At 47.2% G+C, this 20,000-nt stretch overlaps 1 protein-coding gene across 1 annotated transcript in view; it reads right to left on the bottom strand.

Annotated features, from left to right (window-relative positions):
- The window catches only part of HIP1 (huntingtin interacting protein 1), a 269,760-nt gene that overhangs the window by 86,858 nt on the left and 162,902 nt on the right, over positions 1–20,000 (bottom strand). The window contains exons 14-16 of the mRNA XM_075335272.1: positions 10,053–10,236; positions 4,135–4,223; positions 1,360–1,476 (exon numbers count right to left, since the gene is read on the bottom strand). Of these exons, the coding sequence (XP_075191387.1) occupies positions 1,360–1,476; positions 4,135–4,223; positions 10,053–10,236 (390 nt within the window). The remainder of the gene's footprint in view (positions 1–1,359; positions 1,477–4,134; positions 4,224–10,052; positions 10,237–20,000) is intronic.

Here is a 20,000-nt window from a genome sequence, read left to right as displayed (position 1 = left end):
CCACAAGGGCCGTGCATTGCATACCATTGGGGTCCGTGGAACCTGCCGGCAGTATAGCCGTACATGCTGTACAGGCTGCATAGAAAACCTGTGCTTCTGCACCCTTGTTTTTCACAGACGATATGCTGTTATCTCCCCCGAACAATCAAGGAGGGTATATAGCCAAAATACAAAAGTGCGACCGAACAGTGCAATGTATAGCGTACAAGCATATATCTATATGTGCAATTTCGGCACTAGTGGGGTCAGCACCACAGGTGCTGCTTACCGCCCGCTCACAGCGGTTGTGTGACCACCAGAATCCCTGCCAGGGTCTTCCCAAACTTGTCTTTTTTCTCAGTCACAGAAAAAACTGACATGAATGGCTGCCGGCGTCCTGTATAGAGGAGGAGGCCGTGGGCGTGCCCCAGAAAGTGCGGGAATCCGGTTTCACACTGTGTACAGTGAGAGGGGTGGAGTATGCAAAGCATGCTCCATCTCTCAGCGCTGCCGTGCTGTGCAGCGTCACGCCCTTACCCTGACTGGCAGGCCAGTGGGCGGTAACGAAGTGAGAGTAGGCCGCAAAAGCCGGGGACTAGAGTGATAAGCGCGGCCCGTCATATAAGCCCTGGTCGGCGCGGAAGTCCCCGGCGCACCACAAGTCCCAGCCGCGCCTGAGATAAAAATGGCAGCGGCGGTTAGCGCGGCAGTCCCCCAATACTCTAACACACCCAGCACGCTGTAGTGTGCGATGGCACCAGTGCGGGCAGCGCCGCCATCCCTGGCGCACTAACACACCCAGCAGTGCTGCCGTGTGTCTGTGTGCGGTCCCCTTTATGGGGACACAGAGTACCTCAACGTAGCAGGGCCATGTCCCTGAGGATACTCAGCTCCATGTCCAGCAGATTCCCAGGGGCTGTGGATGGAGCACGGCCTCAGTGCCTGGAGACCGATAAGATCCCACTTCACCCAGAGCCCTAAGGGGATGGGGAAGGAAAGCAGCATGTGGGCTCCAGCCTCCGTACCCGCAATGGGTACCTCAACCTTAACAAACACCGCCGACAAAAGTGGGGTGAGAAGGGAGCATGCTGGGGGCCCTAGTATGGGCCCTCTTTTCTTCCATCCGACATAGTCAGCAGCTGCTGCTGACTAAACAGTGGAGCTATGCGTGGATGTCTGACCTCCTTCGCACAAAGCATGAAAACTGAGGAGCCCGTGATCCCACGGGGGGTGTATAGGCAGAAGGGGAGGGGCCTTACACTTTTAAGTGTAATACTTTGTGTGGCCTCCGGAGGCAGTAGCTATACACCCAATTGTCTGGGTCTCCCAATAGAGCGACAAAGAAATAATCCCTTTAAGACAAGTTCACAGAGCGCTTACTTTTCTTTGTGTGTGCTCATTCACTCGTTGGTATGAATCCTCCAGCTCTTTTTTGGAGCGTTCCATGTCCCCAACAGCTTCCCGGGCCACGGTCATCTGCTTTGTGACTTCAGCATTCTAACAAATAAAAATAGGAAATGCTTAAAAGAGTTATTCTCATCTCCAAGATCCTATCCCAATATGTAGAAGGTGTAATAATAATAATAATATTTGGACAATACCTCCAATTATAAATGTAGTATAGTTCTGATTCACTATGTCTCTTACCTCATGTGCAGGTATTGCAGGACCTTAGGTATCCATGGTTACAACCACGCATATAGTTGGTTAGTTGCTAGTGGTCATAACCATGGATACCTAATGTCTTACAATGCCCTGCACATGAGGTAAGTGACAGTGAATCAGGAGAACTATACTACATTTCTAATTGGAGGTATTTGCTGGAGGTATTCGCTTGCAGTCTTTTAATGGCTCTCACTGGGGGTACACAACATTTTCAGATGTAGTGTGTACAAAAAATTTAAAAATCCTGCCTTCCCATCCCTGGAAATGATCTGTTTATGGCTGGCTTTATGTGACTCGCGCGAGTCTCGCATCGCATTACCCGGCACGGCCTGCTGCTCTACGATCAGAAGCATCTCAGCTGCATAGAAATACATGCAGCAGACCCGCTCCTGTCAGGAGAGTGTGCGGCCGTGCCGGGTGATGAGATGAGAGACTCGCGCGTATTACACGTGAGTCACTTGCAAACGTGACTCTGGCCTTAGTTAAAGCCTGGCTGAACCCGGCGAACCCCAACTTCCAAGGGTCCATTTATCTCTAGTCATGGCTCACAACATCAGGAATCCACTCATGAGGAGGTCAAGTACATGATACCAAAGTAAGAGTAATTTCTATTGATTCTCCTTTTATCACACATAGCAGTCTTGTTTATCTTGTTACAGATCTTCTCACAGATCAGTCCTCTTCACCCAATGTTTGACCAAGACATCTAATTACTAAGGCCCCTTTCACATTGCGTTTTACCTTCACAGGTCCCGTCGGAGCATCCGTCCGAACCGCCCCTCCCCCACTCTGCAAAGCGAGTTCCGGTGAATAGCAGTGAATGGCCCTGTCGGGCGCATGCGTCTGGAACACGCTTTGCAGAGTAAAGGAAGGGCCGTTCGGACGGATCCTCCGACGGGACCTGTGGACGTAGAGAAAAACGCAATGTGAAAGGAGCCTTATACAGCGCCATTAATTTCCACACTGCCTGACAGCACACTCAATTGTATTGCCGTCTGTAAGAAAAAATCAAAATGCCAGAATTATGTATTTTTGTTCGCCTCAATATTGCAATAAAATACAATAGCAGGCGATCAAAACATCGCATTTACCCCAAAAATGGTATCAGTAAAAATGTTAGCTCAGGGCACATACATTAAGCCATCACACAGCTCCAGATCTCAAAAAATGAAGACTATATGGATCTCGTAAAATGGCAACAAAAGCAAAAAAAAAATGTTGACAAATTTCTGATTTCTTTTTACTACTTATATAATTTTTTTTACTTATGTCTGGTATCTACGTACTCGGACTGACCTGAGGTATCATATTGCCAGGTCAGTTTTACCATATAGTGAACATGGTAGAAAAAACAAATACAAAAAAACATTGTGGAATTGGAATTTTCTTGCAATTTCACCGCACTTGGATTTTTTTTTCCCATTTTCCAGTACAATATGGGGTAAAATGAATGGTATCTTTCAATCCTGCAGAAATCATGCCCTAATTTGGCTGGAAAAAAAAGTTATGGCTTTTGGAAGGGGAGGGAAAAACGAAAAACGGGGTTAAACATAAAATTCAAAATTGTATGTTAAGCTTAAAGAGGACCAACCATCAGGATTTTCATATAAAAACTAAAGCCAGTGCTATACTGGTGCTATCATGCTGATTCTATACGTACCTTTAGTTGTGAGATCGGATGTATACTTTTTGAAATACAGACAAGTAAAGCTTGTGAAATTCACCGTTACTTGATTGATAGTAGCTACAAAATAACTAATAGGTGGGTTGGGTTTTGCTAGTTATTTCCACCCCTGTCTGCTGCCCTCCTTCCTCCTCCTGTCTCTGTTATTACAGGGGGATGAAGGACAGGGGAGGAAGGACAGGCAGGCAAAAAGGGGCAGGAATAACTAGCAAAACCCAACCCATCTATTAGAGATTCTGCAGCACCTATCAATCAAATAACAGTGCACTTCACAAACTTTACTTGCCTGTTCAGAAACTATACATCCGATCTCACTACTAAAGGTATGTATAGAATCAGCATGATAGCGCCAGTATAGCACTGGCTTTAGTTTATATAGGAAAATCCTGGTGGTTGGTCCTCTTTAAGGGGATTTTGCAGGTTCTGGATATTGATGGTTTATCCTAGGGATAATCAATATCTGATCTCTCAGAGTCCATCTTTGCACTCCCACTGATCCCACTGATTAATAGGGCCATGATACTCAATATTCATCTGCTATTTTTCCCAGCAAGCTGTATACTTAGTAATGAGCTATGATGGATACTGCAGTGTCATATTATTCACATCAATGAATCAAGGCCGCAATCCCCAGCACAGCAGGGAAAATATGGGGCTACGGTCACACACGGCAGACTAACTGAAGAAATATCCACTCCATATATCTGAATGAGGTCGTCTCTGATCCATCCTTCATTTGTCCATGAGATAAGCAAAATCAGAGATTACCAGTAGACATTTATTCCTAAAAACTAAGAATCAAGCACCTTTCTCAAAAGATCTGCATGGCTCTGAACCAGCTCTGCGTATTTCTCCTTCAGCTTGGTATATCGCTGCTCATTTGCTATGGATTTTCCTGCAACATAAAAAGTAAGAGGTTAATCATTTATTTATATGGTCTTCACATTAGCGGCCTGCACAATAGTCGCTCATTAAAGACGTAAGTAGTGCTGGCATTTCAGATAACCGCTGCCTACACCCAGATGGAGGTTTGTCTGCGCTTGTATCGAGGTTACGGCACTGCTGATGCGTGGCTGGCTGGGTATAATCTAAATTTCGTATCACCATAGCTTCTCCCTCCATATATGTTAAATAACAGCCATAAATGAGAACACGGCCTTAGAAGAAATATTTCCTTTGCCTAGGAATGCCAAGTGATAAATCCTGTAGAAACCGTCCAGATCAATGTCTACATCGAAGTTGGTCTGAATAGTGACAATTCTGTGGGCGCTGATAAAGACGGCGATTTGGATCCACAAAAGGTCTAATTTTAGGAATCAAAAGGGAATATGATGTCAAAAAGAATGGCAGAAGTGCAGCCTCGGGCCTAAAGGGAGCCAGTTATCACGATTAACATGTTAAAGTAAAGGTTTGGCCATAATGGCCCTGTTATAGTGCTTCAATATAGGAAGAAATCCACAGCCTGTTTCTTGTTTAATGCATGTTAGACGTTTTGGTGCAATATCCTTTTCATACAGTGGGGCAGGACTGTGGGTAGGGTCTACAATTCTTTTGTAGCCTCTACACATTTATGTGAACCTCCTATTTTAAATTGTGTGTAAGCGCCAGCCCTGATGCAGGTGGCACTCACACTCATTCATCTCCTGTCGGCAAAATGGCGCCAGTGGTGGCGCATGCGCAGATTCAAACCTTCGTTCAATGTTACTGAAGACCATTGGATGTCAATACGTGCATGCACCGCACACAGCAAAGGTGGTGCTTGTGCAAATTTTAAAAAAGGAGGCTCGTACAAATTCGAGGGACCAGCAGAGTCAATATTGCACCAAATCTTCTAACATGAATTAAAGAGGTGGCTCACCCCTTTTCATTATTGGCCTCATTGATATTATGTGGAGAAACAAGATTTCTCTCAAATACCTTGAGTTACAAATCGTGCCTCTGAGCGGCACTATTGCAGTTTGCTCTTCCCCATCGCGTGACCCCCGGGCTCTGTGACCTCTGATGTCCGGTGATGTCACATCAACTTTCTGGTGACCCAATATCACCATAGCCGCCCCCAATCTCCGTGAGTGACTGTACAGTGGCGGAGTTTTACCGCTCATGACAGCCCAGCGTCTCTCCTGCTTGCGGGCTCTGCAATAAAGGAGGAGGGAGCAGGGGGATGCTGGGCTGTGATGAGCAGTGAAACGCCGCCCACAGCCCAGTCACTCAGGAAGACTGCAGCCCGCCTCAGTTAATGTGACATCACCGGATCCCAGAGGCCACGGATCCCCAAGGTCACACTAGGGGGGTGAGCAGACCCCAATAGCGCCGCTCACAGACACTATTGGCAACACAAGGTATTTGAGAGAAACCTTGTTACTCAACATAATATCGATGTGGCCAATAATGAAAAGAGGTGAACCACCCCTTTAAACAAGAACCAGGCTACGATTTTCTTCACTACAGGTATCTAGGTATCTATTATACAAGTATAACAGCCCCATTATGATCATAGCTTTATTTTAAGATGCAAAATCATGATGAACAGGTCTCTTCAGAGAGTATCGCCTTATGCAAATAGGCAATCCATATCTTTCACAAATAGCACTGGTACCTACAATAGAGAATGGGGTCAGTCGCATGTCTGTGATTTACCAAGAACCAAGTGGTCCATGCAAAATAGAGGAGACATGTTTGATTTTGATTGGACTGTTGGATCAAAATTGGCAATGCAAGTCTATGAGTCTGTGAAAAAATTGGACAGCATATACAATTTGCAATACAGAGATCTCTCCCATGATCTGTTTGTACCAAGGACTGTGACAAAAACAAGGGGGCATTCTCTTTGTTGGAGGAAAGAACATTTCTGAACCAGCATAGAAGAGGGTTCTTCACAGTAAGAGCAGTGAGGCTCTGGAACGCTCTTCCTGAGAAAGTGGTGATGGCCAACTCACTGAATGAAGAGAGGAATGGATGCTTTTCTTGATAGCAACAGTATAGAACAGGGGTCTCAAACACGCGGCCCCTCGGGCTGCTTCGTGCGGCCCTCAGGCCCGTGCCACTGTTCACTATGGCGGCAGGTGCATGGGCCGCAGCCACTGTCTGCACTTTATGTCAGATGAATGTGTTGCCGGCGCTGAGCTCTTGAGCCGGCAATACAATCATCTCACATAAATCACTGACAGTGACACTGCGGCTGCTGCGATACTGAACAGGGGCACGGGCCTGGGAGCCGCACAAAGCAGAGATGAGGCAGCGGAGGGAGCGCGGGACAGGTAAGAATGGTGTGTGTGTGTGTGTGTGTGTTGGACGTTAACCCCTTAGCGACCTATGACGTACTGGGTACGTATGGCTCCCTGGTTCTTAAGGACCCATGACGTACCCAGTACGTCATGGCAAAATCGCAGCCCCGGTGGCTACGATCGCTGCAAATACCTTAGATTCGGGGAGGAGGGGACCTAAGGAGGGGTGGTGTCTCCTCCCCGGACCTACGGAGGCTGTGATTGGCTGACAAACGCCGCTCAGCCAATCACAGCCACTAATGTTTCAGCCATTGAAAATCGCTGAAACATTGAAAATCCAGCCAAGATCAGGGCAGCTGTAGCCCTGATCATTGGCTGGAGCTGGGTGACCTGTGTTTCACCCGCCCCCAGCTCTGATTGGAGAGACCGGCCTTGTGACCGATCTCTCCAATCACTGTGGATCTGGGGCACAGACCACTCCCCTCAGCTTCACTCCGGCGTCTGTGGAAGGTGAGGGGAGCTGCTGACCCATTACTACAGGATGGGGACAAAGTGTGCACATTACTATGAGATGGGGATAAGGCTGGGGACATTATTATAGGATTGGGACATTACAAGGATGGGCACAATACTATTGGATGGGGACATTATTACTATAGTATGGGGACATTACTATAGGATAGGGACTAGGATGGGCACATGACTATAGAATGGGGACTAGGATGGTCACATGACTATAGAATGGAGACAAGGCTGGGGACATTACTATAGGATGGGGACAAGGTGGGCACAGTACTATAGGATGGGGACTAGGATGGGCACAGTACTATAGGATGGGGACAATACTACAGGATGGGGACAAGGTGGGCACATTACTGTAGGATAGGGACATTACTACAAGGGGACAAGGATGGGAAACATTACTATAGAATAGGGATGATGCTGGGGATATTACTATAGAGTGGGGACAAGGTTGGCACATTACTAAAGGATGGGCACATTACTATAGAATGGGGACAGTACTATAGGATGGGGACATTGCTACAAGGGGACAATGATGGGGAACATTACTATAAGATGGGGGACAAGGATGGACACATTACTATAGATTGAGGACATTACTATAGGATGCGGACAAGGATGAACACATTACTACAAAGGGGACAAGGATGGGGAACATTACTTTAGGATGGGGACAAGGATGAGCACATTACTGTGGGATGGAGACTAGGATGGGGCACAATACTACAAGGGAACAAGGATGGGCACATTACAACAAGATGTTGGTCAAAATTTCTATATAGTGCTAGATGTAAGACTAATAGTTACAAGAAAAAAATAAAATATAAAAAAAAAATGTTTATATTTAAACAAAGAATGTGCACGTTTGCTATAATGAACAAGTGAAAATGTTCAAAATTAGTGATCCAAAAATGTGTAAAAAACCAATAAAATATATTACACAGCACAACAATGATTTTGCTACTGAGGGTAAAACGTGTACTAATTTGAACATGCTGATTCCAAATATGAACTCAGAATTTGCACAGCACGTCCAGATTTTGAGTTATACTTAGAAAAGGCCATACGCCTATTCAGGCATTGTTGAAGGCATTGCACATGCGGTTGGAATGAAAGAGACCTATGCTTCTATGCAGATCATTCTGAAATTGATTAAATATTCAGAACATCAATGGAACATTTGTGCTGACCTCAAAGTTGTTGCACTAGTCCTTGGTTTGCAGTTAGGTTACACTAAGCATATGTGCTTTCTGTGCCTATGGAACAGTCGAGATGACAACAACCATTATAAAATTAAACGGTGGCCCAATAGAGATGAACATAAGATTGGTAAGCACAATGTTCAACACGAATCACTTGTCGATCCACTTAAAGTTTATCTTCCACCTCTTCACATTAAACTAGGACTAATGAAAAATTTTGTAGTAGCAATGGATCGTCAAGGGAATGGATTTAAGTATCTGAAGGAAAAGTTTAGTGCATTGAAAACTGAGGCCAAACTCAAAGCAGGAATCTTTATTGGTCCTGAAATCCACCAACTAATCCATGATGAAATCTTCAAGAAAGAACTCACCCCACTTGAACTAACTGCATGGGATGCATTTATAGTAGTAGTTCAAAACTTCCTTGGAAACGAAAGAGCAGAAAACTATGCTGAACTAATAGACAATATGCTTCAAGCATACGAAATGCATGGTGCCCGAATGTCATTGAAAATGCATTTCCTACATTCACATCTTGACTTCTTTCCTCCAAATATGGGTAATGTCAGTGACGAACATAGTGAGAGATTCCACCAGGACATTTCTACTATGGAAAAAAGATACCCAGGTCGCTTTAACCCCAACATGATGGGCGATTACTGCTGGTTTTTGCAACGGGCCACTAGGACCACTCACAAGCGCAAAAGCAAGTGCCTGAAGCACTTTTAAAAGTACTCTGCTGAGTTCAAGGCGATTTCTTAAGCTACTATAAGTGATTTTTAAGTTTTTTGGTTTATTTACCTATACTTCTTTTTCAATAAAAATGATAATACATGTTGTGAAACTGTGGGACATAACGATTCTGTATCTTTATTAATTGCTTATTTTAATTTTCACAAAAATTGGAATAACTTAATATCCTGACGTGCTACAAAAAAACTAACTTCAGATTTGGATTCAGCGCATTCGATTTAGTATAGCGCACATGGTTTTTGCCAAGTAGCAGACAAAAAGTGTTTATTTGTTGTGCTGTGTTATATATGGTACCAATAAAAATGTCACTTTGTCCTGCAAAGAATGCGGCCCCCCCAAATTATTTTTTTTCCTCTGTGCGGCCCATACACCCAGCCGAGTTTGAGAGCCCTGGTATAGAAGATTATGAATAACATAATATTACAGGTAGATAGTTGACCCAACTTAGGACCCAGCTTAGGAGTAAAAAATGTTTCCCTATGAAGAAACTTGGCTTCTACTCTGTGGGTTTTTACCTTAAAGAGGTTCAACCCTGAAGAACAGCGGCACTAAAACTAGGCTGAATTAGATGGACATAAGGTCTTCCTTCAGCATTACAAACTATGTATGTTACTACTCATCATATGCCATCAGAGTGCAGGGTGATTGGAGATATTTTTTTTCTCATACAAGAAAAACTGATGACAATGTATCTGTTTTTCTCATACGTGAATACAACGCACATTTTTTTTAAAATTATTTTATAAATCAATAGTACATGTGAAAACAAGTAACTTTGTAATGTATCTTATCAGAGAAATCTGCTTCTTTCTCCTCCATATTGATCATTCATTCTCAAAACTCCTAATTCACATGTAAAATCCGTGAATACTTGGTAAACTATGACCTGAGTGGTCTCAATAGACCCAAATATATTTTTACAATGAAAAGATAATTAAAGAGCCTTTTTGATCATTCCAATTGCAAAATTTTCCAAGAAGATAAAGTTCTGTGTAATGGGTTAAATAAATGCTGTCGGCTTACTTTCTATTTCGGTCAGGCTCTTCTGTGCTTTCTCAGTGTCTTCTCTCTTCCTATTTAAGTCCTCCAGCTCTGTGCGCAGGAACTCATTTTCATCCACCGCCTGCTCCCTCAGATGTTTCTGCTCTGCTAACTCGGCCTCTAGTTCTTGGATGCGGCCCCTCAGATTGCTAACCAACCGATGACTCTGAAATGTAGAAATATAATTATATATATATTATTCTGCATTCCATAACACTTCAGTATCAATACTCAGTGGTGAATGCACAGTATGGGAAAGTGCACAGACGGCTAAAGAGTGTGAAGCCTGACACAGACGGCTCCTCATAGCTCAGCTTACATGAGTAGAGATGAGTATAATAATAATAATGAGTGAACCTGAGGTTCGATGTTTGGGCCAAACACAGATTTTACAAAAAATTGTTCAGATTCGAAGTTTGGGTGCTTTACGTATGAAACCCACTTGCTCGAGAATCTCCCTGCTCGGGTACGCTCGGTGCTCAGCCCAGTGCGAGCCGCCTGCAGTGTTTGAATGGCTCTCGCACTGAGCATGATCAGATGTACTGTGCACAAAAAAACCTACATGGAAAACTCCAGCCCACCTGCCCCCGGAAGCGATCTGTTTATGGCTGGCTTAAAGGGAACCTGTCAGGTCCAATATGCACTCAGAACCACGAGCAGTTCTGGGTGCATATTGCTAATCCCTGCCTAACCATCCCTGTATACACTAGCATAGATAAAGAGATCTTTAGAAAAAGTATTTGTAAAGGTCTTTTACCGTATGCTAATGAGCGAGGAGACTAGTCCCCTGGGTGTTAGTTCCCTGGCCAGTCGCCCCCATTAGCATGTTAGTACGTTCCTGTGGGCGTGCTATCATGCTAATGAATACGCAGCGTCACAGGATGATCTCACTCACCTCTCTACCGCCATCGCGTCCGACGCTGGATTTTGGCTCAGTGTACATGACTCCGAAGTTTGGGTCATGTGCACTATGAAGCCGAGTGTACAAGTCCTGGCTTCAAACTGAAGTAGTGCGCATGACCCAAACTCCGGGATCTTGCGCACTGAGCCAAAATCCAGCGTTGCACGCGATGGCAGCGGAGAGGTGAGTGAGATCATCCTCTGACACTGCGTCTTCATTAGCATGATAGCACGCCCACAGGGGAATACTAACATGCTAATGGGGGTGACTCGCAAGGGGAACTAACGCCGAGGGGACTAGTCCCCTTGATCACTATGATGTTATCCGTGAAACACATACCAGAAAAAAAGTACATTGAAAATAAAAAACATTTTCAACTCACTCGTCTCCAACGATGCGGAGTTCGGCAGCTCTCTGCTTCTTGCTGGCCGGCTCATTATGGCATGCATATTCTGTTATGCAGCCAGAGCCGACCCAGAAGTAGCTGCAGAGGTGAGAGACAGTGGCGGCCGGATGCTGCAGAGCTGGAGACTTCAGCACCACGGACAGCAGGAATGGGACAGGTGATTCTATCTCCATGTGAAATCACGGATGACGGATCACGTATCATGCATTGCACATGGACAACCCACGTGTGCCGTGAATCACAGCACACGGAGGGACATATTCGTTTTTTACACGTCAGTGAGAAACGTCTGTATTTTTCACTGACGTGTGAAACAGGTCTTAGGGAGTACCGGCAGTCTTTTTGTCTAGGTCTTGATGAGGAGGCATGCTGGAGCCTTAATGAATGAGTGTGCCTCTTAATGAATCAGGCACATCTGAAAGTAGCATGTGTTGCTTTGCGCCTCGTCACAAATCTTACGTCGGTCGGAGACTGGCAAAAGATTTCAGGCATAAGATACGCCACAGGTCATTGATAATTTGATGAGTTATGCCGTCATGTCCGAGTCCTTTCCCAGCATTGGCCATTTTACCGGAGCTTGGTGAAACTAGTGTGAAAATGCTAAAGGTCGCAATGTTCTTGTCGCACAATCTTTTTTCAACTTATCAAATGTGTTTTAAGCCAGATTTCTGGTGAAAACATTTCGTGAATCAGGGCCATAAACTCATATGTTTGAGGTAGAAAAGCACAAGACACAATAATGACAAAAAAAAAAAAAACTTGGAAAGAAAAAAAGAAACAAAATTAAAACAATGCTAGGACAGGATTAATTGCACCAGCTGTTCAGTGGGAAGGAAAAGAAAAAAAAAATACCGTAGATTAATTTGGGAATAATTACCAATTAAGATTCATTTTCCCTTACATTGCCAGATCTTAGAGAATTATAATTAGCCTAAAGGCCGCTTTACACGCTGCGATATCGTGACCGATATCACTAGCGTGGGTACCCACCCTCATCGGTTGTGCGACACGGGCAAATCGCTGCCCGTGGCGCACAACATCGCGCGGACCCGTCACACTACTTACCTGCCTAGCGACGTCGCTGTGACCGGCGACCGCCTCCTTTCTAAGGGGGCGGTTCGTTCAGCGTCAAAGCAACATCACTGAACTGCCAACCAATAGAAGCGGAGGGGCGGAGATGAGCGGGACGTAACATCCCACCCACCTCCTTCCTTCCTCATTGCGGGCGGACGCAGGTAAGGTGAGGTTCCTCGTTCCTGTGGTGTCACACATAGTGATGTGTGCTGCCGCAGCAACAAGGAACTAGATTGCTAGTTGCAGCAGCAGCGATAATTGAGAATAGGGGGGCATGTCACCGATAAGCGATTTTGAACGTTTTTGTGACGATTCAAAATCGCTCATAGGTGTCACACGCAACGACATCGCTAAAGTGGCCGGATGTGCGTCACAAATTCCGTGACCCCAACGAGATCACTTGAGCGATGTCGCAGCGTGTAAAGCGGCCTTAAGAATGGTGGCTCCAATGCTTAAAAAGGCCATTTTTAATTCCTATTCCTCATTCACATTAGAAAACAGAATAGAGCTGTCTGAACACACCAGAAATGCTATTGTTTTGCAGCAGAAGCAGTCTACAGTGTACAGGACTATCTCCAAAGACCTTGGCATCTTATCTTTACAAGCTTAAATGTGATCAAGAAGATTGCTACTTATGGATCAGTCAACAACCTTCCACAATGTGTTGAAAGAAGAAAACTGATAAGAAAACCTTATGAATATTGGTTAAAAAGTTAGCAAATAAACTATACACAACATCCAAAGAACTTCAGGCTGACCTAGAGACACCAGGAGTAATAGTTTCAACATATAATATACATGATGCGCTAACCACAACAGGGCTCTGCCAGAGGCATAATAAAAAAAATCAACTGAACTTTGTATAATGTTACATAGACAAATTGCAATCCTTTCCAGAAAAAGTTGAATGGACAAATAAACCATGTGTTCCACTGATATGTACAGTTTAAACCAGACGTTTATATACACTATCTAAAAATTGTTTGGAAGAACTGAGAGTCCTCAGTGGTTGATACCTTTTAATGGCTAACTGAAAAGATGGTAATAATAGCAAGCTTTCGAGACTACTCAGGTCTCTTCTTCAGGCATGATATAACACAAAATCTGAAGAGTCACATATTTATACACAACAGGACATAGAATGGGGCAGTAAATAAAACAAGTTATGTGAAGCAGAACTATCACTATGGCAAGAGGACAAACTGTTGTGGCCATAAATATTGCTGCAGTTCAGTGGAGTGGACTGAACTGAACTGCAGCAATATTTATGACCACAAGAGTTTGTCCTCTTGCCATAGTGATAGTTCTGCTTCACATAACTTGTTTTATTTACTGCCCCATTCTATGTCCTGTTGTGCATAAATATGTGACTCTTCAGATTTTGTGTTATACTGAGCCTGAAGAAGAGACCTGAATAGTCTCGAAAGCTTGCTATTATTACCATCTTTTCAGTTAGCCATTAAAAGGTATCAACCACTGAGGACTTCAGTTCTTCTAAACAATTTTTTATCTCCACTGGCTAACACGGTACAAAGATATATTTTACCTATACACTATCTAAAAAGACACATCTGCATGTTTTTCCTCACTATCTAACATGAAATCAGAATAAACCTTTCCCGTTTAGTGTCAATTAGGAACCAAAAAAGAGAATTTTGTTTACTTACCGTAACTTCTTTTTCTTATAGTTCCGACATGGGAGACCCAGACCATGGGTGTATAGCTTCTGCCTCCGGAGGACACACAAAGTACTACACTCAAACGTGTAGCTCCTCCCTCCGGGCTATATACACCCCCTGGATGACAATCTAACCAGTTCAGTGCAAAAGCTGAAGGAGGACATCCACCCATAAGTAGAGATAGAGTAAAACTCAGAAAGACCGGAACTCTGTCTACTAACAACAGCCGGTGAAACACACGGAACAAAAAACTGCCAACAGGCAACAGGGAGGGTGCTGGGTCTCCCATGTCGGAACTATAAGAAAAAGAATTTACGGTAAGTAAACAAAATTCTCTTTTTCTTCATCGTTCCTTATGGGAGACCCAAACCATGGGACGTTCCAAAGCAGTCCATGGGTGGGAAATAAACCAAACTGAGAAGTAGGCAAAACCTAACTTCACAAATGGGCGACAGCCGCCTGAAGAATGCATCTGCCCAAGCTCGCATCTGCCGAAGCATGAGCATGCACTTGGTAGTGCTTCGAAAAAGTGTGCAGACTGGACCACGTGGCAGCCTGACAAACCTGCTGAGCCGTAGCCTGGTGCCTGAAAGCCCAGGAGGCACCGACAGCTCTGGTTGAGTGCGCCTTAATCCCTGGCGGAGGAGGCACCTGAGAACACTGGTAGGCATCGGTGATAGCCGACCTGATCCAACGAGCTAGGGTCGGTTTAGAAGCAGCGAGACCCTTGCGCTGACCAGTGGTTAGCACAAAAAGTGAGGTGCACCGCCTAAAAACGGCGGTGCGTGACACATAGATTCGGAGCGCCCGCACCAAATCTAAGGAATGCAACGCCTTCCCAAAGCGATGCACAGTGGTCGGACAAAGAGAAGGCAATGAAATGTCCTGGTTAAGGTGGAAAGGAGACACCACCTTAGGAAGAAAGTCCGGAGTCGGACGAAGAACCATCTTGTCTTGGTGAAACACCAAAAAGGGGGATTCCGAAGAGAGCGCAGCCAAATCAGAAACTCTCCTGAGAGAAGTTATGGCTACTAGAAAAACAACTTTCTGTGAAAGTCTAAACAAAGGAACCTCCCTGAGAGGCTCAAAGGGGGGTTTCTGTAAGGCCGTGAGGACCAGATTAAGGTCCCAGGGATCCAAGGGCCACCGGTAAGGAGGAATGATGTGAGATGCGCCCTGCATGAAGGTGCGCACCTGAGCCAGTCGGGCGAAACGCCGCTGGAACAATACCGACAGAGCCGACACCTGTCCCTTGAGGGAATTGAGGGACAGTCCTAGCTGTAGACCGGACTGTAGAAAAGACAGGATGGTCGGCAAGGAGAACGGCCAAGGAGCATGGTCGGAAGAGCGACACCAGGACAGAAAAATCCTCCAAGTCCTGTGGTAAATCTTGGCCGAGGAAGACTTCCGAGCCTGAGTCATAGTGGAGATGACCTCAGAGGGAATGCCTGAAGCCGTCAGGATCCAGGACTCAAGAGCCACGCCGTCAATCTGAGAGCCGCAGAATTCTGGCGGAAGAACGGACCTTGAGAGAGAAGGTCTGGGCGGTCCGGGAGGTGCCACGGCACCCCTACGGACAGACGGAGCAGGTCTGGGTACCAAGCTCGCCTGGGCCAGTCCGGAGCAATGATTATGACTCGACGGCCCTCCATTCCGATCTTGCGCAGAACCCTGGGCAAGAGAGCTAGAGGGGGAAACACATAGGTCAGACGGAACTGAGACCAATCTTGAACCAGTGCGTCCGCTGCGAAGGCCTGAGGATCGTGGGAGCGAGCCATGTAAACCGGAACCTTGTTGTTGTGCCGGGATGCCATTAGATCCACTTCCGGAGTGCCCCACTTGCGGCAGATTGATCTGAACACTGACGGATGCAGGGCCCACTCGCCGCTGTCCACGGTTTGACGGCTGAGATAATCGGCCTCCCAGTTTTCCACGCCTGGGATGTGGACTGCAGATATGGTGGACTTGGAGTCCTCCGTCCACTGGAGGATTCGTTGAACCTCCAACATCGCCAGACGGCTGTGAGTCCCGCCCTGGTGATTGATGTAGGCAACCGCTGTCGCGTTGTCCGACTGAACTCGAATGTGCCTGCCCGCCAACAGGTGGTGAAAGGCTAGGAGAGCTAGAAACACAGCTCTGATCTCCAGCACATTGATCGAGAGGGCTGATTCGGACGGAGTCCAAGTGCCCTGTGCTCGGTGATGGAGAAATACTGCTCCCCAACCGGAGAGGCTGGCATCCGTGGTGAGGATCACCCAGGACGGAGTCAGGAAGGAGCGTCCCTGAGACAGAGAGAAGGGCCGAAGCCACCACTGAAGGGAGCTCCTGGTCTGTGACGACAGAACCACCAGCCTGTGCAAGGAAGAGATCCGCTTGTCCCAACATTGGAGAATGTCCAGCTGCAGGGGACGCAGATGGAACTGGGCAAAGGGAACCGCTTCCATTGATGCCACCATCTGACCTAGCACCTGCATAAGGTGTCTGATGGAATGACGGCGGTGCCTCAGCAGAGAGCGCACCGCCAGACGAAGGGACTGCTGTTTGACTAAGGGCAACTTGACAAGTGCCGGCAGAGTCTCGAATTGCATCCCTAGGTAAAGAAGCACCTGGGTCGGGGTCAGAGTGGACTTGGGCAGGTTGACAAGCCACCCGAACTGAACGAGCGTGGCGAGCGTGAGTGAGACACTCCGCTGGCAGTCTGCACTGGATGAGGCCTTGACTAGAAGGTCGTCCAGGTAAGGAATCACTGCCAACCCCTGGAGGTGCAGAACCGCAACCACTGCTGCCATGACCTTGGTGAATACTCGAGGGGCCGTGGCTAAGCCGAAGGGGAGAGCCACGAATTGGAAGTGTTCCTCTCCGATTGCAAAGCGTAGCCAACGCTGGTGTGAAACCGCAATAGGCACATGCAGGTAGGCATCTCTGATGTCGATGGATGCCAGAAAATCTCCTTGGGTCATTGAGGCAATGACCGATCTCAGAGATTCCATGCGAAAGTGCCGCACCTGAACATGCTTGTTGAGAAGCTTGAGATCCAGGATGGGCCGGAAGGAACCGTCCTTCTTGGGAACTAGAAAGAGGTTTGAGTAGAAACCGCTGAACCGTTCCCGGGCGGGAACCGGAACAATTACACCGTTGGCCTGCAGGGATGCCACGGCCTGAGAGTAGGCGGCGGCTTTGGAGCAGGGGGGGGTGGACAGAAAAAATCTGTTTGGCGGGCTGGAAGAAAATTCTATCCTGTAGCCGTGGGAGATGATATCTCGCACCCACTGATCGGAGACGTGTTGAAACCACACGTCGCCAAAGTGGGAGAGCCTGCCACCGACCAAGGACGTTGCTGGCGCAGCCAGATAGTCAAGAGGAGGCTGCCTTAGTGGCAGCGGCTCCTCCGGTCTTTTGAGGACGCGGCTTCGCGCGCCAGTTGGGTTTACGATCCTTGGCTGCGGTAGTGGACGAGGTCGAGGGCTTAGAGGATGACCAGTTAGAGGAACGAAAGGAACGAAACCTCGATTGGTTCCTGCCCTGGACAGGTTTCCAGGTTTTAGTTTGTGGCAAGGAAGTACTCTTCCCGCCAGTAGCTTCCTTAATTATTTCATCCAGTTGTTCACCAAACAGCCGGGACCCAGCAAAAGGAAGACCCGCAAGGTACTTCTTAGAGGAAGCGTCTGCTTTCCACTCTCGAAGCCACAAGATCCTGCGGATCGCGAGGGAGTTAGCGGAGGCCACCGACGTGCGGTGAGAAGCCTCCAGGATGGCAGACATGGCGTAGGATGAAAAAGCCGAAGCTTGAGAAGTTAAGGCATCCATCTCAGGCATAGAGTCCCTGGTGAGGGAATGTATCTCTGCCAGAGAGGCAGAGACTGCCTTAAGAGCCCACACTGCCGCAAAAGACGGGGAGAACGAGGCTCCTGCCGCCTCATATACAGACTTGGCCAGAAGGTCAACCTGGCGGTCAGTGGGATCCTTAAGAGAAGTGCCATCAGCCACAGCTACGACTGTGCGGGCTGAGATTCTGGACACTGGAGGGTCTACCTTTGGAGACTGGGCCCATTCCTTAACCACCTCTGGTGGAAAAGGAAAACGGTCATCAGAACTACGCTTCGGAAAACGTTTGTCAGGACAGGCCCTGGGCTTGGTAACAGTGGTCCGAAAACTGGAGTGGTTAAAAAACATACTCTTAGCTCTCTTAGGTGAGGTAAACTGGTGTATCTCTACCAGAGAGGCTTGTTCCTCTGACTCTGGTGGATTGAGGTTCAGTACGGAGTTAATGGATGCAATCAAGTCACTAACATCCGCATCACCCTCAGACACGTCAATGGGGTACATAGAGGTAGCGTCTGAGCCCACAGTAAACGAATCCTCCTCACCCTGCACCTCGGCTCGTGAATCAGAGCCGTGGGACGAGGAAGGAGAAGGGTCCCTGCGTCTCCGTTTAGGGGGCGGGGTCCTAGGACATGCTCTGAGAGCTCTGCAGAACTCGGAGCAGCAGAGGCACCCTGAGAAGAGGGCTGATGCATGGTCAGCAGTGTCCGGGACAGCTGCCCCATGGAGTCGGCAAAAGACTGGGAAATAGCTTGGGAAAAGGATGCTACCCAAGCCGGGGGTTCAGCCACCGGGGCCGGAGCAGCCGGAGGGACCCCTGAGGAGGCTCCAGGCTGAGACACAACCATGTTAGCACAGGCATCACAATGTGGGTATGTGCTTGGCTCTGGCAGAATGCGCTTACATGCAGTGCATATAGCGTACATGTTTGCAGCCTTGCTCCGGGTGACAGACATGCTGCTGAGGTGGAAGCTCTGCAGTAAGAATACACTCATATAGAATGTCCTGAGAGTGTATAATAAAGCCCACAACCAGAGGTTGTGGCTTACCAGACCGCTCTCTGTGTGCCCTCCGGATTCCACAGCTCGGACCCCCAGTAAAGCGTCAGCATTCCTAGAAAGCAGCAGATTCAGCAGCCAGCGCCGATCAGTGTGATAAACGCTGAGAAAATGGCGCTGGGAGGAGGAGGGGGGGCGGAGATTAGCCCAAGAGCGGGAAACCGGAGGGCTAAGGAGAGATGCAGGGGAGGGAAACATCTCCTCAGAGAGGAGTGTCCTCCCCTCTGCTGGATGGCCGGTGGGCGGCGCCACTCTATTCCCCTGCATGAATGACATGCAGAGGAAGATGAAACCGAAACTAGGCCCAAACAGAAGCCGGGGCCTAGATTTTAACATGCGGCCGACGAGCAGGCACCCTCGGCGCGGTTCTCAGGGGAAACCCCCAGAACCGGCCGGAATTTACAGTAAACATAAAAAACATACTTTCCCCCTAATAAAAGTACCCGGGACCCCTGAAAAACGTCTCAATACTTAGCTTTTGAGACGCAGGGCCAGTCCCTGAGGGGGGTTAAACGCTCCTTCCAGCAGGAACCAGACAGGGCTGCGGATGGAGACCGGTCTTCTGCAAGCAGAGAGGACCGTGACGGCTCCCACTTCAACCCAGAGCCTCTCAGAGGATGTGAAGGAGCGCGGCATGTGAAGGCTCCAGCCTTGTAAAGTCAACCTTAACAGCACCGCCGACACAGTGGGGTGAGAAGGGACATGCCGGGAGTCCAGACTGGACCCGCTTTTCTTCCAAATCTTTAAAATCAAAAAATAAAAATGAAAAAAATCAGAGAATGCATGTGTGTGTGACCTCCTGAACACAAAGCATTGAACTGGTTAGATTGTCATCCAGGGGGTGTATATAGCCCGGAGGGAGGAGCTACACGTTTGAGTGTAATACTTTGTGTGTCCTCCGGAGGCAGAAGCTATACACCCCATGGTCTGGGTCTCCCATAAGGAACGATGAAGAAATTATATTTATTTGCCAGATGCCATAATAATGAG

The sequence above is a fragment of the Anomaloglossus baeobatrachus genome, chromosome 2 (assembly GCF_048569485.1).
Source record: "Anomaloglossus baeobatrachus isolate aAnoBae1 chromosome 2, aAnoBae1.hap1, whole genome shotgun sequence".
NCBI lineage: Eukaryota > Metazoa > Chordata > Amphibia > Anura > Aromobatidae > Anomaloglossus > Anomaloglossus baeobatrachus.
This window is presented reverse-complemented; position numbering and strand designations above follow the sequence as displayed.